The sequence below is a fragment of the Oreochromis niloticus genome, linkage group LG7, assembly GCF_001858045.2.
Source record: "Oreochromis niloticus isolate F11D_XX linkage group LG7, O_niloticus_UMD_NMBU, whole genome shotgun sequence".
Taxonomy (NCBI): domain Eukaryota; kingdom Metazoa; phylum Chordata; class Actinopteri; order Cichliformes; family Cichlidae; genus Oreochromis; species Oreochromis niloticus.
In genome coordinates, this window is record NC_031972.2 from 46,133,644 (window position 1) to 46,157,575 (window position 23,932).

General features: G+C 40.5%; 1 protein-coding gene across 4 annotated transcripts in view; it reads right to left on the minus strand.

The window, feature by feature from the left end:
- Positions 1-23,932, minus strand: part of mon2 (MON2 homolog, regulator of endosome-to-Golgi trafficking) — a 34,394-nt gene extending 10,462 nt beyond the window's left edge. Inside the window, exons 1-22 of one of the 4 annotated variants that reach the window (XM_005451054.4) lie at positions 23,414-23,932; positions 15,264-15,327; positions 14,091-14,218; positions 11,768-11,899; positions 11,552-11,681; positions 11,264-11,361; positions 10,815-10,940; positions 10,385-10,579; positions 9,890-10,014; positions 9,484-9,623; positions 9,201-9,354; positions 8,636-8,826; positions 8,211-8,292; positions 5,766-5,947; positions 5,031-5,143; positions 4,033-4,137; positions 3,661-3,741; positions 3,464-3,537; positions 3,144-3,234; positions 2,898-2,999; positions 1,613-1,615; positions 685-795 (exon numbers count right to left, since the gene is read on the minus strand). In XM_005451054.4, the coding sequence (XP_005451111.1) occupies positions 685-795; positions 1,613-1,615; positions 2,898-2,999; positions 3,144-3,234; positions 3,464-3,537; positions 3,661-3,741; positions 4,033-4,137; positions 5,031-5,143; positions 5,766-5,947; positions 8,211-8,292; positions 8,636-8,826; positions 9,201-9,354; positions 9,484-9,623; positions 9,890-10,014; positions 10,385-10,579; positions 10,815-10,940; positions 11,264-11,361; positions 11,552-11,681; positions 11,768-11,899; positions 14,091-14,218; positions 15,264-15,327; positions 23,414-23,521 (2,535 nt within the window). In that variant the 5' untranslated portion in view covers positions 23,522-23,932. The remainder of the gene's footprint in view (positions 1-684; positions 796-1,612; positions 1,616-2,897; positions 3,000-3,143; positions 3,235-3,463; positions 3,538-3,660; positions 3,742-4,032; positions 4,138-5,030; positions 5,144-5,765; positions 5,948-8,210; positions 8,293-8,635; positions 8,827-9,200; positions 9,355-9,483; positions 9,624-9,889; positions 10,015-10,384; positions 10,580-10,814; positions 10,941-11,263; positions 11,362-11,551; positions 11,682-11,767; positions 11,900-14,090; positions 14,219-15,263; positions 15,328-23,413) is intronic. The other 3 variants (XM_013270538.3, XM_013270537.3, XM_013270539.3) reach the window with 3 other exon arrangements.

Here is a 23,932-nt window from a genome sequence, read left to right on the forward strand (position 1 = left end):
AAAAAAAAAACAGGATTCATCAGACCGGGCCACCTTCTTCCACTGCTCCATGGGCCAGTTCTGATGCTCATGTGCCCATTGTTGGTGCTTTCAGTGGTGGACGGGGTCCGCATGGGCACCCAGACTGGTCTGCAGCTATGCAACCCCACACACAACAAACTGTGATGCTCTGTGTATTCTGACACCTTTCTACCAGAACCAGCATTAACTTTTTTTGACCAATTTGAGCTACAGTAGCTCGTCTGTCAGATCTGACCTAATGGGCCAGCCTTCACTCCCCACAGTGAGTCTTGGCCGCCCGAGACCCTGGTGCTGGTTCACCACTATTCCTTCATTGAAACACTTTTGATAGATACTGACCACAGCAGACTGGGAACAGCCCACAGGAGCTCCATTTTTGCAGATGCTCTGACCCAGTCATCTAGCCATCACAGTTTGGTCCTTTTGAAACTCACTCACATTCTCATGCTTGCCCATTTTTCCTGCTTCTAATGCGTCAACTTTGAGGACAAAATGTTCATTTGCTCCTTGATACATCCCACCCACTAACAGGTGCCACGCTGAAAAGATAATCAGCATTATTCACTTCTATCAATGGTTGTAATCTTATGTCTGATCCGTGCACATCTGCTGTCATCTTTGTGTTTTTTCTTCTAAATAATAACCCATCGTGTCGTTGCCTACCTGATTTTGGGCCAGTGGAGGATCATGTTTGTAGGCAAGCCCAGCTTTGATAAGTGCCGTCAGTGCCTCGGCTCCCCATTCTCTCATTCTGGAGTTTGGATGCTGGCAGACCTGCAGGACACAACATTTACGGACAAATGCAGACACAAACAGGCGCAATGACAGATCTGATGCACAGGCGGTTCAGAACAGCGTTTCCCAGCAGTTTTCACAGTGGGTGGGTGTGAAACAAGTCGGTGAAATAAACCACAGACTGTGTGATAGAGACTGGGATCCCCCTGTGACAACAGATTATGCTGTGCTAGACAGTGTAATCATGAAAGCATAGATACACATGGAGAGACCAGGCTGAGCAAAGAAAAGTACACTATGTGGTACAAAACCTGAAGAATCTGAGAGAAAACATTTCCGTGTTTTCTGTGTTCCAAATCAGTCATCTTTGTTTATCTTTGTCAAACAAATCTTCTACTTTTATGTCATCAGACTTCTCGATTCTCAAGATTTACTGCTTCAAAACCCAGATGATCCATGTGCACCCTTTTGTATACTGTGCGGCTTTAAGTATCTACTTGAAGCCGCACATTTTTCATTATTATCGTTATCTGTATGAATAGTAGACAAAGTCGCAAAGAAAGATATTCAGCATTTTATCTAAGCACGTTTTTGCCAGTTTGCAGCTTTGGATTCTACATTGAGACAAATCAGGACTTCACATTGAAAAAGCTTTGCAAAATAACGTAGGATCAAACACTGATAACAGCACAAACATGTTGTGGACACACTGTGGCACAGCGGCCTCTCAACTCCAGCATGTTTATGTCTGATTGAGAGGAGCAAAAAAAAACAAAAAACAGATTGGAACCAAGAGGCAGAGAGGGAAGGAGAGATGGGAAAGTCAATGTTTACTGAGGAGAGGAGCTGAGCTTACCTTCTGCAAAACAAACGGGTGTGCAAAAGAAAAAGGAGATAGATAGAGAAAATGTGAAGAAAACCTCAAAACACAGATGTTTACAGATACATAGCAGGGATTTTCTGATGACAGCTGAAGAAATTACTAAAAGAAATGCAGTTTATCGCTCATATCGGTCCCTATATTGCATTACTGCTTTTGAAATGATAGGTCAACTTGCTGGTTGATATGACTTATGTGCTGCATTATTTACTACAACATACAGGTTTTACTCTGGGTATATAACACTAGAGGTGGGGGAAAAAATCGATACTGTGTAGTATCGTGATATTTTGTTTGCTAATAATGTATCGATACAGGGACAGCAGAAATCGATATTTTGTTACAAAAGTTTTTGTGGAGCTGATCAACATGCTCTGAAGTCAGAGCATGTTGATCAGCTCCTTTTTCTGAGCAAGAATCCTGACATTCCTTCACTGTCCAAATGTGTTTAACTTTTTTTTTATGGCAGCAATAAACATGACAGTTTGCTTATTTTAATTTAAGACATGTTTTATTTTAATTAAGTTTAAAACTTTTTTATTTAATGTAAAATAATATTTTATTTTAATTTACTTTCAAATTCTTCAGTTGCTGAAGGGGTTGCATAGTTTTCACAAATTGCATAGTTCAGAATAGCCATAATTGTACCAGATGGTTGCATTCAGTTAAGTTGGACTAGACCGTAATACAAACCGTTCAGTTTGTCAACAATAAAACTGACTGAAATGAGAGAAAGACTGAGTGTGAGACTTTGCTATTAGATAAAATGAATATTAATAAAGTTTACCTTTATGTACAGAATCTGAATATCGCAAAATATTTTAAAAAATTGCAATAATATCGTATCGTGTGGTAAGTATTGTGATAGTATCGTATCGTGGGATGTATGGTGATTCCCACCTCTATATAACACTAAGGAATAGTAAGCAGTATAGTGGAAATTTGGTGGTATTAAGACAAATATGTACTGGAAAAACAAACCTAATACCACCATTCACTGCGATTAAATAATGTATAGTTGATTTAACAAAAAAAAAAAAAGAAGCCATTTTTTGGTCTAAGCTACTACATGAACTCATGTCTGCATAATTAATCTACATTTCCAAAGACAAAGACTTTACCTTGAGAACCAATTTAACAGGTAAATTTATTTATTAAGCTAAAATGATGCAATATTTGATCAAAGAGGTACAGAAAAAATAGACTGTACCTCATTTAATATGAAATGTACGTGTAGGCTTCTGTTCTAAGTAGTCATTACCTCCAATAAGTGGCCTGTCAGGGGTCTCCACAGGATCTCTATGCGATCCATGTTGACCAAGCCGGTTTCAAGCAGCTTGGCGACTGCAAACAGAGACGGCTCCTGAAAAAAATAACACAAAACAGAAGGTGTAAAAAACCCAAAATAAAACACTGGATACGTTTCACAGGAGCACAAGTTCCTTATAAGATTTGAATCAAACTCAAATCTCTTCTTAAACATCAGTCAACTAGAGAAACCGTTTACCTTGTTGTTTCCATAAGCCATTTCCATCGCTTCCAGGGAGAGGGAACAGAGAGCATTGATCAGGTGATGCAGGGACACATCGTCCAGGTACCTAGATGACAGAAAAATACTTATTTCAGATAACATGTGCCTATTCTGCTTAGCATTAATAACTTAAAATTCTGATTTTGCAACAGGCAACACTACCCTGTCTGGCTAAGAAAATACTGTGCTCCTTCCCAGTCATATTTACTAACAAATGTTTATTGTACATATCCATTTTAAGATCATCAGGTAAGTAAGTAAAGTGTCTACATATGCTTAGACACACTGATCCTTACTGAGAGCTCTCGAACAGTCTGGACAGGATGTTGGAGATGACAGGCAGGTCTGTCATCACTGCTGTGGTCAGCACCTGTTTAGGTTGGAGACATACGATTAGCATGTAAGCCCATCACCTTCAACAATGAACTGGGAAACATAATGTGTATTACAAGTTCAATACAAAGGTTATGTAAAAACAAAACAAAACACTGACCGTACTGGGGCCCTCCACTGCTCGACCGGGCTTCAAGGCACCACCCACGCCTGGCTTAAGCCCGAGGATCCATACTAAGTGCTGGGAGAAAAAAGAAGGTTAAGGAGAGTTGAAAAAAAGAAGTTTATATCAGGTCTTGAAAAAGTACACCAACATGCTGAAAGACATTTATTTTTATGCAAATGTGCTAAGAATGATTCCACTTTCTCTCTGAGAGGTGCATAAAGCAGCACAATGCAGACAGTGCAAGAACAGGTTTGTGCATTTCTACATGCAATGGCTTTGTATGTGACGTCTAATTAGATGAGTGTGCACATACGTGTGTGGTTGCAAGTAAGTAAGCAAGCGTGTGGCTGTAGGTGGTTGTAGTACCTGGAGGGTAGCCAGTACCAGCTGCCAGGAGGTGCCCAGCACGGCTCCGTGGCAGTGAGCCAGGTTGAGCAGGGTTCGCATACACTGGATGTTTTTGGCAGTCAGCTAAAAGAGGGAGAGAGTAACGTTACAGTCAATTCTAAAGCCCACTGTATATTACCAAGTGAGTCGCCTCTATAGAACAAATTATTATGACAGTATTCCATCTTACCACAGGCGATGAGAAGTGTGTTAACAAAAAGAAGGCGGCGGAAACATAGTGTAAAAGCAAAGGAAATAAAAACAATATGCTAACATTACTATAGGGAAAACTTTAAACTCTGCATGATTATTCCAGGTCAGGATCGAGGTCACTGTGCAGGTACGTTCAAATCTTTTTGCCCTCAAGAAACATTTCAGCGCACAAACATCGATGTCCCGCATCTATTAAGAACTACCAACCTGAACAAGGCCCTGACAAAGAAAAGCATCTTATTTCACACAGTCAATATTGGTGGAATATAATCTACTATGCACATTGATACTGGCGAGAAATATAATTAAGCAGTATTACCTGTTTTTGAGCTTTTTTAAAAAATTGATTCTGAACATATAATTCATATTTACTGAAAGTAACAACAAATTAAAACCATATACTTTTACTTCACTCATAGTTCAGTGTTAGATGTATCAAACTTTATTTTTTGATCTTGATTGTTTGGAGCCCATTTGGACTCACCAAACTGCTGCTATTTGTTTATTTATTTATTTATTTATTTGTTTATTTATTTATTGTGGAAAAGCGGTTTTCCTGCCTTATCTGGATTTAACCCGCCCAACAGCAAGAGCTCCACTGCTATTGTCTCCATTATGGAAGATTACTGTTAATCTAACCTGTTTTGAGAAAAAACACTTGTGAGCTTTGTTTTGGGAAAACTCCTACACAAATTAAAATGTGCAAATCTGTTACATTTATCGAGTATGTAACCACCAAGTCTTCCAAATGTGTGTGTCCTTACCACGACAGTGCCCTGGGGCTGGGCAGTTAGTGGCTGCCCCACAGCCACCACCTGCTGATGAGATTCACTGGAGGGGCTGATAATCTGCACATTCTGGCCCTGGATTGAATAAGCTGTGGAGAAAACGCACACACACAAACATATTGATACACACGCGCACACGTACAGGAGTCAAGGTTTTTGAGGGGATTTTGTAGCAAGCTTACAACATGCAAGAAAAGCTCTCTTAATTAACTCCAAGACAAACATCCCATCGTTGAGTCAAGACCCAATTTGCCGGCTTTATCTCTACAAGCTGATATGCAAATAGTGAGAGTCTGAGCGGCCGGCTTGAGAGCAGCTGTGTGTGGACGGATACGTTCCCCAGGCACATTCTCCTTGGTGTGTCTAATTAGAAGCCACAGTGAAAACTTATGGATTAATGCAACAAGAGCAGGAGAACAGGGACAGGCAGAGTGCCAACAGTTTACATGTTGAGCACATCTTACCCATGTGGGAGATTAGACCTGCTCATTAAACACATGTGACCAGAGGCCATCCCTCAGGGCTTTACATGGGGACTTTTAATGGTTTGCAGTATAAAACATGTATTTTCTCTTGCATTTCTTGGTGTGTACAAGTGAATAACTACATGCCTGACATACTTGTACAACAAAAATAGAGGTTATATGAAACTTGAGTTCCCTTGAAAATGTGTTTTGTATTTATCTTTAGATGGCATTCTCAGTCACCCACCTTTGCTGGAGAGGGTGGCAGCGTTGCTGCTGAGGACAGTTAGGGCGTAGTGTGGGGGCAGAGAGGCCTTGCAGATGGCCGTTATAAAGGCATCACGAGGTGTCACCAGGCCGAGACGACCACACAGCGAGGCCATGGTCAGCTCTGCTTTCAAGATGTTCTCAGTCGCCGTCTCATCAGTGCTGAACACGCAAGACGTGAGAAAAGGAAGAAAGAGGACAGAAAAGTGAAACATAACACACTGCAGATTGTATTCCTTATTGTCTAATTTAATATTTATATCCTAGGAAATGCTGCCAAGGCTATATCAGACTTTTATTCATTATTAGAAGATGATAGGATATACACAGATAAAGGCAAAATTATTAAACCCAGCAATGAAATTTGAATTTCTTTGAAAGTCCTTTTATGACCATGTGAAGAATTTTCAACATAGCATGTCTAAACAGATTAGTCTTCTTTACAAACCATCAATTATTTCTGTTTGCACACAATAATAAAAATGAGCAGAGTCGCTGTTATTAGCAGCTGAAAAGCTGACCTTTTTATTGAGCCAAAGCGCAAATTGCTGCTTTGCAATGATGCATTTTAACTTTGTAATGCTCAAAACTTGTAAACTCAAGTTAAAACTAAGGGTTTTCTTCCAACTGACACACTGTTTGAGCTGTCACTTGAGAAAGCATCATGTCAAAAACAAGAAATCTCTTTAGACTTGAGAAAAAGAATTGCTAATGCTCACAAAGCAGGAGGTGGATATAGAAAGCTATCACAGCATCTCCAAGTGTCAAGAACTGTAGTGAGAAGTATCATTAAGAAATTCAAAGAGAGCCACAGAGCCTGACAGAGGCAGGAAGCAAAATATTTCAAAGGCTGGAAAGAAAACTAGTGACAAATGTGTCTAAAGTCACAACTGCTAGTTACTTATTGAATCACTAGAATCCTGCACAGGAATGGGCTGAGAGGTTGCAGACCAAGAAAAAACACAGGAAGAACAGACAGTGAAGTATGCTGAGGACAACCTGGACTGGAAGTGCGTCCTTTGATCAGGTGAGATAAAACTAGAGCTCTTTGGCCACAGAGACGCTGCTTATGTTTGGAGAAAGAAGGGAGAAACCTACAACCACAAGAACTCCATCCCCACAGTGAAACACAGGGCTAGGAATATTATGCTGTGGGGACCAGCAAAAAATGATGTTGGCATCAGGGGGGCTAATAATTCTGGGGTGCAACGATTCATCGAGTAATTCATATAATTTGATTATTGAAAATTCTCAACACGAATGCTTCTATACTTTGTTTAATGCACGGCTGTGTAGCGGGCTGTTGTGTTAAAGGATGTACACCCACATTTGCAACTTAAAACAGACCTGCACTACAAACGTATTTAGGAGCAGTGTATGAATAAAAAAGTCTGACAACCCTAAGTCCAGACAGCCTCCAGTTTTTCAGCAAAAACGAAGCAGAGATGGTGACGCTGGCAAAGTTTAATGTGGAGCCAGAGTCTATGGCGTTTACACGCTGTGAACAGTAAATAGGCAGAGCCATTACTGAGACGGCGAACTCAGAGTAAAAGAAAACATGTTTCTAGCATACAAAACAGCAGCACCAAAACATCTGATCACCATTAAAACCTTAACTGGAAAAAGTGAGCGGAAGTCCTGCATCAGACCACCTGATCAACAAACTCAACAAACTGTGAAGAAAAGCAAACTCTGTAGCTGCGCCATCCACCGCTGTTTGTTTTACACCGAGATTAATGTGCACAAGTTGTATTAAAATATGCAGATGAACAGTTAACTTAGTCTGACACCAGATACCAGACTGTTTAAATTATACAGCTCCGTGAAGGCTGAGGGCAGCCGTCCTATTTAACACAGGAGCGATACCTGCAGCTAACAGAGAAGGAGTCTAAAGGGGAACATGACCGCATGAGAGACCATAATATGGTCACGCCATATTAATTTCAAGGCTTCTGTACCATTTTCCAGACTGTAAGTGAAATCATATAAAATATTGTTTTAATTAAATTGCATGACTACTTAAAAATATAAAAACACAGGCCAATAAAAGTATACATGGGCCATTAAACTCTAAGCCACTGACCTGAGGGTTGTTATGCAGGACACAAAGCTATTATTAATATTAATTAATAACTACAACATCATAATGTCTGTATTCAGCAGCACAAAAACTCACCCCCTATTAATGTCAGAAAGCCTTCCAAGAAGACAGTTCCATTCAAATGTAACACAGGAAGCAGCTCAAGTGCTATTTAACAAACACTTGAGCGGGAAATAAAATGTGTATTCATCTGTTAAGCATACATCGTGCGTTTAAAGTGATCTTTAATGTGGTGCAATTTACAAATGACTAAAGCTTTAAAACGTTCCTGTCTGAATCACTGCTGTAAATATATAACATGTCTGCTGACTCCAGAATCCGTACCTGGCATCCAGCAGCAGAGACAGTGCAGCCAAGAGACCGCACCAGCAGGCGTTGACCATCTCCTCCCACACCAGGTGAGCCCCTGAGACAAACAAAACATTACAGGGTTTATTCCTAAATGGTATCATATCAGTCTGGACAGTCTCATGTTGGGGAAAAAGAAAAGAAATTGATCATCTCTATTTTTTTTCCACTTCTTATTTGAAATTATAAAGAGGTTCAGTTATAATTGTGGCCACTAGAGTTTGTTCAAGTGCTACCACCCAGAATCATGACAGGCTAGACCATTATACACACCCCTACTGCTTCCCCATCTCCAAATGTCTGCTTTCATATATTTTCAACTGATTAATATCCTTCTTGTCAGGGTGTATCATGAGAATAAAACGCTCCAAAGAACATTTTTTCCTTCTGTACATTCTCACCAGGTTGCGGCTTCCACTCCTGGTCAGGGTGAGCTTCTCTAAATTCAGCAGCTGCCGCCTCCTCCGCGGCCAGTTCTCTTTCAATCATGGTGGTGATGCCCCTCACCAGGTCGAGCAGAGCACTGAAGGCCACTGACATGGCATAGCCCTCTGGGATGGATGGGGGCTCAACCTTGTCCAGCATCTCTAAGCTGGGAGAGAGAGGGAAAAAGCGAAATGAGGTGAAGTACGTGAACTGAAGTTTCTGTCTGGAAGTTTGACGTATAAGCGCTGCCTCCTTTTCCAACGATCATTAACATGTTAGGCAGCCATTTCTTTTCAGCAAATAACTTTTGATCTGCTGTATCATTAACGTCAGAAACAACATCTTTCAGAGAGTTTAGGGGGAAAAAATAAATAAAAAAAATTACAAGCTTGTCTATATTTATGCCACTTTGCAGCACAAAGCTAGCCAGTCCTGGAACTGTTTACTTTCTGCATCTGTGACTGGAATTACATCCTTATAAACACACGAAGGAAAATAAATAAGGGGAGATTATTCAGTATGTACAAAAGAAATTCTTACTAGGTGGCCTTGGCGCTTCCCTGGACACTAACAGTCATAAGGGGGATCCAGGTACCACGGTATTCAAATGCAGCCTGGGTAGTCAGGGCGCCGCTGACCCCTCCTGTGCCTGGACCGCCTTGTGCTGTGCCTTGAGCACCTGAACCTGACCCACCTACAACGAAAGCCGGAGAGGAATGAGGTAAGGGGGTATAAGTGCAGTAAATCTGAATTTCAGGCCCATTCGAACACATCTCCTGTACATCAATAGAAATTCTAAATAAGGACAACTCAGTCAACTTACCAGCTGGCACGCCGACAGCAGCCACGTTTCCCGCATTGGGAACGATGAAGAGGGACTGGATAAAGGATCCCAGGGCATTGACAATGTCTCTGAACACTTTAGTGGAGTGCTGCTTCATGTCATAAGACTGGCAGAACGAGCTGAAAAAGAGAGGAGCAGAGTGAGATCACAGCAGTGTGGGGTTGTATTAGAAAAAAAAAAGAAAAAAAGGACACTTCAGACTTTGCCAAGTTTCATTAGGCCAAACTGCACTCTGAGACACAGTTAAACAACCTTAGGCACAAAAGGGTTTAATGAATGTAATTGCACAGAATCAGCTAAATTTTTTTAAACTAAAGTAGGAAAAAAAACTTTGGTTTTCAGACCCTGTAACTAAAAATCTGTGTTGTTTTTAAAAGCTGCTTACCGTAACAAATGAGGCTGCACACACAGTCTGTGGACTGATTCCACAGCCACTGCTCTGAGCCACTGAGGCTTCTCCCCATCCAGAAATTTCACCAACAGAGACAAGAAGATCTCACACTCAGTCACCTGCAAACCAAGCACAAACATATCAGACTGAAAGTGATGCAAAACCTTTGAATACCTTCTGGCTTTGTGGAAGTGGAACGGCTTTTTGATCAATTTGAGCAAAAAGAAAAAAATTAATTCCATCTCAAAAATTGAATAAATGCCACTGAATAAAAACAGCTGGAATGCTGAGTTACTCGATTGTAGTTAAGCTCATTAAAGTGCTTGGAGGAGAACTAAGACAAAACTACTGCTTGGGTAAGCCAATGCTAATCTGACTGGATCAATTAAGTGCATCAGCTCTGTGCTTAAGAAAATCCCTTAGACATAAAAAACAACCATCAGGCAACTGTTTTGATCACCAAACCATCGCAACAAATCGGTTACTTACCAGTAAGCTGTAGAAGTGCTTGATGAGGACGGAGACCACACGCAGCAACCTCATGCAGATGGGGAAGTAAGGTTTCTCAACAGGAGCTGGTGAAGCAGCGCTGCTGCTGCCCTGCCGGAACTTGATGTTAGGGGAGAAGAGCTTGATGACGAGGGGACAAACTCTTTCTTTTAACAGGAAACTGAACTCCTGATGCTGGGTAGGAAACAAAGGGAGACCAAAACATCCTGTGAATTAATTTATTTTATTGTAGAATGTTTCATTAAGAATTTTATTTAAAGGAAAAGACGGATCAGATGGATCTAAACCTTTTAAAATAAAAAAGTTGGAACCTAACAATGAGCAGACTTTTCTCTTTTTTGCCACTTCTGGTCTGACACCTGTTTTTTGGTCTAGATGTTCACAAACTCGCTCTTTTTTCTCTCTTTACCTGCAGGAATACACCGGGGAAATCATTAAGAACAGACTCCAGCAGCTCAAGGCCAAATGTCCGCGTCATCTCTGTCATCCCCACCAGCCAGTAGGGGGCGTCAGCATTCACCAGCTGGCACAAGTCCTGCAGGAAGGTGAACAACAGCCTTCAAAACAATGCAGTGTTGTCCTACCCACATCACAGTGGCTGAAACAGGGCTTTGACTGAGCTCTGCCTGAAGAACAATCATCATCACATGAAAGTGTAATGTGGGTGAAAGACTTCAAGACAACCGAATCGCTCTAAAAAAATTCCCTTCATTTCAGAGATGAAAAGAAATATTTCTGAATTAGTTTTACTGGACCTCAATTTGAGGTTATAAGAAAGATCTCAAAATCAGCGTCTAACCAACTCTGACAAGAGAGCAGGACGGTTGATAGAAGGCTACCGCCCCCTGGTGGACAAACCTGAAACAGCATGTATGCATCCTTTGCACTGGGTCTCAGAGTGCTAACAGACCGACGGTTGGTGTTTCCCTGGACAGGAGGGGGCTGCTCCACAATGCCTTGAGATTAAATACAAAATATATTACAGAGTAAATTAGCTTGCAATGAAAAAGCATTTTATCTATATTCTATTAAAATAGCTTAAGGTGTAAAGATGTACTTTTCAGTTTTTCACACATCTCCATAATATTAAGCATCTCAGAATTTTACTGCATCATCTTCCTACTTTCAGAACCAATGAACTCTAACCTTTAAAGCGCTCGTCCTCGGCCACCATCCTCTCAAACACCACGGTGACAACTTGTCTGACGGTGGCAGCCGCTGTGTTGTTGGTGATGTTGTCCTTGGTAAAGTGTAGACGAAAACACAGCACAATAGCCTGGGCACAGGGGAAAGAAACAAACTACTGCTACTATACTGTTCATCCTTAGACACACACAGTTCGTATGTATTATATGTTTTTACCTTGGATAGCACTTCATCATGTACAACTGTGTTGGTGGTCAACAGGACGAGGACTGTCTGTAAAAGTTTCAGCTCTTCCAAACCATTTTCCATCAGCTGCCACAACATGTTGATGATGTTCCCTGCTGCTGCCTGTTACACACAAACACACACAAAACTAAACCACTGATCTTTGTGAGAAATTCGTGCATACACCTGCATCTGTGCACATACGTACACAGCTGTACACAGCCACACTCGTAGCTGAATTTAGAAGGCAGTATCAGAGTTCCTAGCTGATAACAGGCCTTTGGCTTGCCCAAGGTAACAGCCATAAATAATAGACATGCACAAAAACACACTCTTGTGGGAGCAGATGGTTGTGCCTGCTTGGGGTTACAACATCACCCAGTTCAATAACACCAGATCTCACTGTCAGTTTCTGCTGATGCTAATAGTAAGTGACACCGCACGTCCTTTCTCGGGTCAAGCTATTCAAAATAAATCTACATGCATCCCCCTAACAGCTGCTTTTATGTGTAACTGGCTCAATTCACAAGATAACAAACAAACTCAATTTTCAAATATGAACGCGTTTTATGCTCTGCCACAGCCCTGCCTGAAGGCACTGCTTTAGAGTCGTCTCCTCTCCTCAATGCAATATCTCAGCAATGCCTCAAGGAACTTCTGCAAATTTGGCACAAATGTCCAGGTGGATTCAAGAATGAAATGATATGAATTTATCACTGAGATCACTGTGAAAAGACAAGACATGCTTTTGGCCATAGCTCCGGGCCTCTGGAACAGGAGGGGAGATAGATGGGAACTAAATCTCAGCTGGTTTGGAGATGCCTTTACTTCTTCACCATCCTGTCTTTCTCCTATGTCCCGCCTACTTGGTGTGGTTCACCTGTCCTCTGCTCCTGCCTGCTTTTGTTAGAGACCACTGTTTTAGGGGAGCTACTCCTGCATTGTTTTGTTGTTTTGGGCATGGAGGTCAAGAAGTTTAGGATTTCTTTTTCTTTCTTTTTATGAAACAAAACAGCACAGGTTAGAAGCTGCTTTCTATTTTATTGGATTGACCTGCATCAACCTGCTCTCCTTGCTGTGCTGTTTTTGTGTGCAACCTTTTTGGTATTTGTAAAATAAAATACTAAATGCTTAAACTCTCAGTCTGTTTAACTAACATTACTACCCGTCTACTACTGGTGAGTGGGGGAAGTAATAACAAGGAATCTGAATTATTAAAAATGTATGATTCTTTTTAATTCACAGTTAAAATTCGCAGCTATTGTCAAGGATACAGCTTTAAGAAACAGCCTTTTTTCCTCTAGTCAGCAACAAGGGTTTAAATTCAGTTAACTTTCTTCTTGGATGTCCTGGGATTCAGAACATTTCAGTATTTGAGGTAAACTACTGCTTGGAAAGAGAGAGAGACAGAGCGTGAGAGCGAGATCTGTGACAAAAATAGTTGATCAGAATTAGCGCTAAGTAACCCGGCGTGACCAGTTCTGACAAAGAATTTTCTCAGGGAATGCCGAGCCCATCTTTTCTCCCACCAAAGGAAAAAAAAGAAAACAAACAAAAACAAACAGAGCTTTGAAATCTATTTTAGTGTAATCCAACAAATGATGATTAAAATGAAGAAAGCGTGCTTTGCAGTGTGCTAACAGCTCTGGGGTAACATCTTCGAAATCGCTCCCATCTCAGGTCTTCCTTAAGCTGCGTTATTTAAAAGGTCGAAAACCCCTTCACCCATCTCACAGGCTACTATTAAACGACGCTTTCAATTTGGAAGTTATTACAGCTTCCCATTTCTTGAGATCGGTACCTTATTCCACTCAGTTCTTCTGAGTTGTTTAACTGCCACTGCGCATAAAGATGATGTTAAACTGTTAAAGTAATAGATTTTCTAGGCCAACGGGTTTCACGAAAATGAGCAGTGGAAGTGGTAAAGGTGGTCGGCGCCTTTCAGATGTAACCACCAGTGACAGGAACGAGGTCAAATTAAATTTACACTGCCTGATTGGGTATTGATGTGTAGCAGTGCTTGCAGTATTGACCCAACTGGATATCAATCAAACCTTAATTTGTCCATGCATACACACTGAAGGTGAGCATGAAACATTGAGGTTTAAAACAGTCTTCACTTACTTCCTTACTTACTTGTAAATTAACATGTATCAATCAAAGTGTCCTCAATTCGGCACTGCTTGTTACCACACTGTGGTTTTATTTGGCCTTCCACACACTAAATTCCCTTCTTGTGTACACATCTGCAGATCATACATATGCACATATAAATATCCTATTTTCAAATACAAGGCTAGCTTATAGCCCTCACCTCAGATACGACCTCATGGGACATGAGTCTCTGGATGGCAGCCAAACACAGCTGTGTGATCTTTGGCTCTTTGGTGCCACAGCCCATCAGGAAAGGCTGCACAACCTCTGAGCTGTTCTCCTTTAGGGCTGCAGGAAAAAGGGACACAAAGAAAGGGAAAAAAGTCCTGTAAGAGATTTTTTTTAAAGATGTCATCATGCAATTTACTTCTAACAAAACGCCTTAAAGTAAAAATATATATATACATATGTGTTTGCTTTTGATTGGCTTCTGATTTCATGAAGTTTGGTACTGCAGAACAAAAATTTGGAGAGTAAATGAAAAGAATAAATTCAGGTACCAATTTATAATAACAATTATTCTCGAGTGTGAATCATGCAACACTACTCTAACAATAAAAAAAAAGGTTCCCATTTTGCACTGAGGTTTTTATCATCTCATTTTAAACAGCAGTTAAAAGTGAAAAGTGCATTATTTCCTTTTCCATTAAACTGAATTTAGGTTCACCAGTTATTTACACCTACACAACAGGTTTCACAGTTAATCCCCATAAAGTTGATGTGTCAAGTAAACTTATAGTTGAAACAGTGAACAGTGAGCTCTGTAGCTCTAGTTCACAGCTACAGAGGGGCAGCAGGTTGTGGACAGTCATCAGTGGAACTCAGGAAATGTCAACTATGTGTCAACTCTGCAAACGCTACCAAAAAGCTGGACTTGTTTACAGAGACAGCGCTAGAACCAATTTTCTATACGAGTGCTGACAGACCAGCCCCATTTGAAAATACTTCAATAATTCAGAGCAACAAGCTAGAAAGAGTCAGAAAAAGACTGCAAACAAAGCTCAGAGAGGAAGGTTAATAAAAGACTCATTTATCTTATAACCTAATACAACACAATGACTTTTTTTTGTTTGTTTTTTTGGGGTGGAGTCAAAGGCCGTTTGTACATGACTTGCCTTTGGCTGAATGCATGCATTATGAAAGGAAAATATATGAAAGCACAGTGAGTATTTCAGTCTGTCACTTGAATGCAGGATGCAGTTGTGTGTGAACAGAAAATCGTGAATACTGCCGTCTCCCTGTACATTTGAATATGAGCTTGTTGCAGTTTAAAGCACTAGCTCTGCACACATAGCCAATTGAAGAACAACAAAGTACTTCTATTATCACTCACCTGCTAGTATGTCTGTGTTCCTGGCTGCTATCGTCTTAATCTTCACTATACCAGACTCTGCAGCCTAGAGAGGAAAGAGGGCAGACATTTAGGTAACCGTTTGATGTGACATCAAATTGAAAGATGCTGACAATGCAGCATACATGCACCGCTGGTGGTAGACATGGCTACTTGTAATGGTGGGTGTAGCGGAAAATAGGAAGGCCCAGTTGTAGAAAAACATCTTCACCTTATGAGGAACACCCAGTGAGGTATTCCTCTAAGCTGAATGGGGAAGGGTAAAAGGAGAAGAATGGCGTGTGGGGACGGAGAGGCCGCTCTTATCTTTCTTCAACAACTGCATGCCACGGCAAGCCTGTCAAGATGTTTTCTTTCCCATCTTTGTTTCCCATCAATACTCCACTCACCATTCCTACGTGGTCTCAATTTTAACTGTAATCTCACTTCTTGCCCCAGTTGTTCCACATACAAAAACACCTGTTTAGACATGTTTTAAAAAACTGTTTAAAAGTTATTATGAGCAGTTCTTCTAAACCAAAGGCCATCTGCAGGGCCAGTACTGCCATCTGTCTTGCCTTTTTTTTTTTTTCTTTCTTAAATACTATTTAGTATTTGCCATTGTAGGTATTCTGCTGCAAAACAGGCTTTCATTACCGCAGTTTTTTAATTAATTCTCCTCACGAAAACAACATAATGCTTTAACCTTTGTGGCTACAGAAGTACAGTGTGTGCACTTCTTTCTTTAAAAGGCTGGTATAATTTTAATAGATGGTTAAAGAAAGACATTTTTAAAAAGGCACACCTCTTTGGATTAGGCACCACTGACAGGATAAATACTGTAACAACATGATTACACTACACCAACATGTCACAAAAGTCAAGACACTTTGGAGGTTCGCAATTCACAAATTACTAAACGGCTGGTAGCAACCCCTGGTTAATGGCTAAGCTTTTTCAGAAAATCTTTTACCATACAGTTCCCTAAAAGTTAATCTCTAAAAAAATAAAATTAAAAAAATTTAAAAAAATGCTGCTCTCCCTCTTCTCCTTTTGTTTCAGAAACTGAGCCATAACGGCTTGCAGGAAAATGAGGGGAGTGCAGAGAGCTTTTTTTAGTCTGAAATAATTGCAACCTTCCTGTTGCTACTTTTGATATTTCCATCAGCAGAGACGAGTGAAGAGTCCAGCGTCAGAACAGCAAATTCTGGCTTTGCATTAGCTGTGACAGAAAGAGTTTAATACTGCAACAATTAGTTACGACATAGTTTATTCAATCAACAGAAAATTAATATTAAATAATTCTGATAATGATTAACTGTTAGCAATGACAGACATTTGGCACAATTACACAGCATATCAAATATGAGCATTTGCTGTTAACTGCAGGCCAGGATGGATTGTGCCATCTTCACAACTGTGAACCCCTTAAAACAATACAATATATACTGTTTAACTGCTCGTTAACATAAATATGTAATCAACCAATCACATGGCTGCAACATGATGCATTTAAGCATGTAGACATGATCAAGACCTGCTGAAGTTCAAAGTGAGTATCAGAATGGAAAAGAAATGTGATTTAAGTGACTGTGAACACAGATGTTGGTGCGAGACAGGCAGGTATGAGGATTTGCAAAAAACTGATGATCTACAGGCATTTTCTGCACAGCCATCTCTAGACTTTACAGAGAACAGCGTCAGTTCTTTGGGTGAAAACGTCTCATTGATGTCAGAGGTCAGAGAAGCATGGCTACACTGCTTTGAGCTGACTGAAACATAACCACTTGTTACAACCAAGGTGTTTTTCAGGAGAGCATCTCTAAATCAAACACATTGAACCTTGAAGCAGATGGGCTTCAGCAGCAGAAGACCGCACCAGGTTCCACCAGGTTTAATACACTGCAACCTACTGAGTATTCATGCTGAACGTTTCCATCCCTTTATGGCCTCAGTTGAACCATTTTCTGAGGACTCCTTTCAACAGGATAACGCACCAAGTCACAAATCTCAAATTATCTCAAACTGGTTTCCTGACAGCGAGTTCAGTGCATCTAAATGACCTCCAGTCACCAGATCTCAATCCAATAGGGCACCTTTGAGATGTGGTGGAACGGGACACTGGTATAATGGAAGTGCAGCTGAAAAATCTGCAGCAACTGCGTGATGCTGTCATGTCAATATGGACCAAAAAAAATCTCTAATGAATGTTTCCAGCACCTTGTTGAATTTGCATCATGAAGATTAAAGCAGTTCTGAAGGGAAACGTGGGTCCAACCTGTTACTAGCAAGATGTAATAAATGAAGTGGCCAGTGAGTGCATTTGCAACCTGTGCAACAACAACTATCTATTCAACTCAAAAGAGTGCACTAAAAATATTGCAGCATGCAGACAAAGTCATGGGAAATATGTGCACACTTTGTTAAGTCAAAGTTTTTGACATTGTGATGAGAGAATGGATTGTACTGTTTAAAAGGCTTGCCTTTGCCGAAGTAGCCATATCTGTTAATAACCACAGTGACTACTCTATAAAAATAAAAGGAGAACTAAAGGCATATATGAACTGCCAATCTGTGTGTCAGTTGAACAGAGACAAGCAAGTTCTCTAATTAGAAACAGATTGTGTTTCCTTTATTCAGCCTCCAACTGAAACCTCCCATATGAAAAAAATGCCAGTGAGTTTTCACAAAACCATTAAAACTTTTCACAATAAAAATATTTTCACATTAGCCTACTAATTGTTGGAGTCTGTGGTTGACAGGAAGTTGCAACATTTCTCTCAAAGCAGACAAACTCATCTTCCTCTCTGCTTCCTTATAGAAAGTGCTGTTTAAGCTTTCTAGTGTAAAAAGTATCCCCTCCACTTGTCTCTGGAAAACTGTCAGCATTAAAAAGCCCCCACACTGTTGAGGAAAATGCCACTGGCCTGATGATGCCATTGCAACAGAGAGAAGCACCAGAAACTGTCTATGTTAATGCACGAGTTCTTTTATTGGTGTATCTGAAAGTCTATTCAAAGGTAACTGCAGGTGTTACTCTAGTGAAACTTACCAGTTAAAAACCTTGACCTCTTATCCAAGTCATAAAGTCAACTATTCTGGTATCACTGAACAGATACATTATCAGTCACATTAAGCAGCATGCTGCAGAGAATCCCTGGCTGAAAATTAATTCTTTGACTTTGTATCCATCTTCAAAAACACTTGGTATGTGTTCATTTTAACAGCTTTCAAAGCAGATTATTTAGGCCATCACTAAACAAAATTTTGAATGTGCTCAACACAAGGAAAGAGTCAAAAGGTCACTGCTTTTCAGAATAGACATCATTTATCTGGTAATCTGATACCAACCACCAGTATATTATTATCTGACTATTATCAGTATCATGCAAAACACTGTGTAAACATGACCACATATGGGATTCGAGGACATTACATAAAGAATGAGATGCTAAGTTTGAAATCTCAGGACTTGACTGGGAGTACACAAACAGAAAAACAAAAAAAGTCATTTAGTACTTCTTGCTGTACAGTGCAGCGAGGAATGCCCAGACCTCTACATCGGAGAGACCAAACAGCCATTTCACAAGTGCATGGCAAAACATAGAAGAGCCACCTCCACGGGACAAGACTCAGCAGTTCATCTGCATCTAAAGGACAAAGGTCACTCTTTTGAGGATGCCAACGTTCACATTTTGGACAGAGAGGACAGATGGTTTGAAAGAGGAGTGAAAGAAGCCATTTACGTCCACTGTGAGCGACCATCTTTGAACAGAGGCGGTGGTTTACGACACCAACTGTCTGCCATCTATAATCCAGTTTTGAGTTCCCTCCCCAGACACCTTAACGCCCACTCACATCCTGGGCCATCTGACCTCAGGAAATCGCATGATAAGGTGGGGCCAGGTTTCACAATGAGCTCACCCGAAACCCTGGCTGATTGGGACCCCCACCCGCTTTCACACCTTGGCTCATGTGATTAGAGGATCATCAGGGGGTCCTTTGTCCCTCTTTGGGGGGGAAGCTCCCACTGGGTTTAAATCTGGGACTCCCCACCAACTGACCCTTAGAACTGAAGAAGCTTCTCAGATGAGAGGTGAAACGTCTTCAAGCAACTCAAAGAAGTCCAGACGCTTTTCTTTCCAAGCTCCTTAGACTTTAGTACTTCTTACTCTTGAGTTTCTTGAGAAGTGGCCGAAGTCAAACTGACCCTGATCTACAAACCAGCTCCTGTCTTCTAAAAACAACATTAGCGAAACTCACAGATTTACTTCCTTAAACATGCTGTGCTGTGAGACTAAACTGAGTAACTTTCTGGAAGTCGCTTGCTGAAAGGCCTTTTTCAATGTAACAGTGAGAGTTGTGTCTGCCTGGTATTTTGTGTCTGTATAGTATATATGGCAGATCTAGGAAGTGAGTTGCTAATCATACAAGGGTTGCTGATAAGTCCCTTAGTAACTCTGGAGGTTACCAAGACAAGCAGGTACTCTGAACTACATACTGTTGGGAGCACCTGACTAATCTACAGATAGCCAAAGGCTGGCTGGAAATAATTACTTGACACTCTTATAGGATCGCTCACTTACATTCTCTAATTTTTAATTGTAATTTTATTGTAATTGATAGAGGGAGAAAATATCAACGAAAACCTACAAAATACACATTACATAAAAGTTATAAACAGTTTTCAATGTCATTGAGTGGAATAAGTATTTGAGCCCCAGTGAAAACATGGCTTAGTATTTGGAGAAACCCTAGTTGGCAAGCACAGTAGGAAGACATTTCTTGTAGTTGGTCACCAGGTTTGAAACATCTGAGGAGGGAATTTAGCCCACTCCTCTTTACAGAAACTCTAAATCCTTTAGGTTTCTTGGGTGTCACTTGGCGACTGAAGCTTCAGCTCACTCCACAGATTTTCTATAGGAATGAGGTCTGGAGACTTGCTATGGTCACTTCATTACCTTAATGTGCTGCTTCTTTGTTGCCTTAGTGATATGTTTTGGGTAATTGTCATGCTGAAAGACTCATCCAAGACCCATCTTGTTTTCTAGTCAAGGGAGAGGAGGCTGTTGATATATGGCCCAATCCATTAGCCCTTTAGTTTGGTGAAGTCCTGTACCATGCAGCAAGCTCTTGTCTCCAGACAGAGGGTGACTGATGGTCATTTCCAAATAACCACATTGACAGTTTTCACCTTCTCACCAAGCTTCTTGCTGATGGCTGTGTGCAGCTCTACAGCCTTGTCCTTGACATTTTTTGGCACCTGTTTGGTCTCACACATGGTGGTGGAAAGGTTGGATTGGAAGAAACTGATTCTGTGGACAGGTATGCTTTAGACACATAATGAGTTGAGGTCAGAAGTATCTGTAATCTAATCAATCAATCAATGGGTTAGGGGTAGGCTTAGGCCAGATTCTTTCTGAATTGTAGCTTAACCTTTTTTTTTTTTTTTTTTTTTTTCACCCAATGACATGCAAATTAATTTGTAACTTTTATACAGTGGATTTTTTCTAAATCTTTGGTTGATATAATGTTTCTCTCCATTAAAATTATATACAATAAAAATTAGAGACTGTTCATTTGTTTGGAAGTGAACACAAAAATTCAAGTGATCAAATAGTTATTTCCATTTCATTCATTATTTAATTGAAATGTATATAATAATTTGGTTGTAGAATAAAAGGCTATTCTATTCTATTACATGTGTTGTGCTGTTTTTGTAAGACAGGCTATGAGTGATTGGGGGAGAAGAAAAAAGGAAAAAAATCAATGTGATTCATTCTCTTCCATGTAGTGTCACTGTGGGAGATGGACTGAGAAACAGGAGAGGAAATGGAAATGGAAAAAGCACATTTTGCTCTTCAGTAGTAAAGCTGCAAGGATCTGAGATTTTAGTTTTACAATTAAACTACAGACATAAGTCCCTTAGAAGTCCCTAGAAAAGTTCTCTAAAACTTAGACGCTAAGGAAGAGAAGGAAAAAAAATGGCCACATTAGCACGGTGAAAAAGCTGCACAAATCAATTCAAAGAGCAACCACAGAACCCTGATTGTTTCTCGCATGATAACATCACCACAAATTTAACCATGACAGTTTCGACTGGAAAACGTTGTTTCAATCACAACACCATCGATCAGAGCAGGAGGTAGCTCAGGTTGTGAGGAACATCAAAAGGGATCTCTTCACTACTCTGATTCCTCGGGGAAAAAAGGCTGATAAGGATGGGAAAACCTCACTGATGATAAATCAATATTTGAAGCAACTTCATAAGACCCCTTAGGCAAGGGCCAGAAATCAGTTCAACACGTAAGATCAGTCGCATCATGCCATGTCTTTTGATGGCCATACCACTCATTTTGAAACATCAACCACTGAAGTCAATGGACTAAATCTGTAGTGACTGAAACATAAAGGAAATGGAAGCCCTTGCTGAGCTATTTCCCCTTTTTTTTTCTCCATGTGAATGTTGCTTCTATCCAAGGTGAACCCTGAGGGGAAACAAACTAAGCTGCCATGGCGTGATATGAATTGCTCTGCTGAGCTGGCTGACGAGTACTGCTGTGGTCACAAAAGCCTCACATAAAGACGTCAGCCTCGACTACCAGCGGTTGTTCCAATATGAATACTGATGAGTTACAAGTGTTGCCGACATTGTTGTCTATGCCCCCGCATATGCCTGCTGCACAGTTAAACTTGACATTTTATCATGCTACTACTGCTTACATTTCTAAGTGAAACGTTCAAGTGTACTTCTTTTGTACGCGGCCTTGTATTGTTTTTCCAGTCATTGAGTAATCAGAAATGTCACCAACAGAACAGTGCCACGCAACAAAGCCAGTGTGAAGGCCTTAATAATACAGTAAGTCATTCAAACAACAATATGTGTGTGAAATCACTTGGCTGTGTCAGTACTAGCAAGCCTGTTGAAACCAACTCTCAGTGTCAGACTGCAGACAGGACAGGTTAACAGAGGCCGAGTATCACCAAAGCCCCTAAAAACAAAGACTTTTTACTTTAAAAAATAAAGATAAATTGGAATAAAGGTTTTAAGGGCCTGTTCCCTTATATCATGAGAATCACTCCCTGTCAAATGATATCTGTGGCATCCATGCTCATATCGCATCTGGTTTTAAAAATGACTACGTTTCCCATATATCTTTGATTTCTGCAGCCACCCACCTGCATGGACACTGAGTCTGAGTTAATACAGTTTTGTATTTTCTGATTACTTTTTATTTCATTTTTAATTTTTCTTTTTCATTCAGTTAAGTTTCAGTGAGTAGCTGGTTGACTGGCTTAACTTTAGTTTTTATTAATTTCAGTGTTGGTTTTAGATTTTAGAACAATCTGTAGATATTAAAAAATAAACAGAACCTTTTGAAATCAGCTGACTCAGTCTTGAAGACATCAAAAGCCTAAAAAAAAACCATGATTATAAAAGCCTCATCAGGTAGTTTGTGATAGCAAATTTTAACAAATTAACCGATAAGAAACTAAGTATATTTCATCTATAATACATTTTATTTTAGTTTGTTTTTCCCATTCACAAAATTGCTTCTGGTTCTAGGTGGTCTAGTTTTTATTTTTATTTTAGCTAACTAAAAAGTTTTCTCATCTTTTAGTTTTACTTAACTATAATAACTTTGATGTGAACCCCATGCAAGGTGGGTGACAGTGGTCCAACCACTCTTGCCCAAAGATGCGAGCATCAAATAAAATAATATAAAATAAAATACATTTACATTGCTTGGCTTTTATAGTAAGTTCACCCCCATCCCCAAAATACACGTTTTCTCACTTTTAGTTGCCTTTTCATAGCCACTCAAAATTTTACTTCAGTGCCTTTGACATAAGTTACAGCTAACAAAGATACTTAAAGTGTAGCTACGTAAACAAGTTTAGCTCAGTGTTTTTGTGAATCTGCTTCTGTTTAAACACATTACACCAAACATATTAAGCGTAGGGAGGCCCAGCAGCTGATACAACTTATGAGAAGTACAGTATGGGAACAACTCAAAGGCCCCACGGTTGCTGTGAGAGAACGAGCTCATACATTTTTTAATGTAAAACCTAATAAAAACATTAAACCAGCTTCACAAACGGGGGCAAACTGCTAAAGACCGGGGCTCGGTGAAGCTAACTAGCAGGCTAACCTCTTTGACAGGGGGGAATTTCTTCTTGCACTCCATGGAGAGAGACCGCAGATCCGTCTGCATGTTCTCCAGTAATTTCTTCACCGCCTCGGGACTGCTGGTCGACATCTTTGACGGCGCCTTTCGATAGAAAACCTCAGAAATACTTTAAACGTTGAAAGGAATGTGGGAGCGCGGTCGCCCCCCCACCACCCATCCACCGTGGGGGGATATAATCCGTCACTACTTTATTCGCCTCCCTCGGAAAAGAAAATAAAAACGCTGCGGTCCATTGACACAGGATCCCACTTCTGTGCTTCGAGCGCCCGTGCGCAGGTGAGCAGCGATGACACCGGCATACGTCCGCCCTCCTCACAGCCAGCTGACATTAGCTTCGAGGAGTCGCATCGTTACCGTAAATTTCTGCTTCTTACGGCTGCTTACTAGTCGAAGATATCTGCTAAATTGAGCAGTCTGCCATCAGCGGCCGTGTCAGCTCCACTTTCTTTCCCACAATGCTTCGCTGGACACTGACACGTC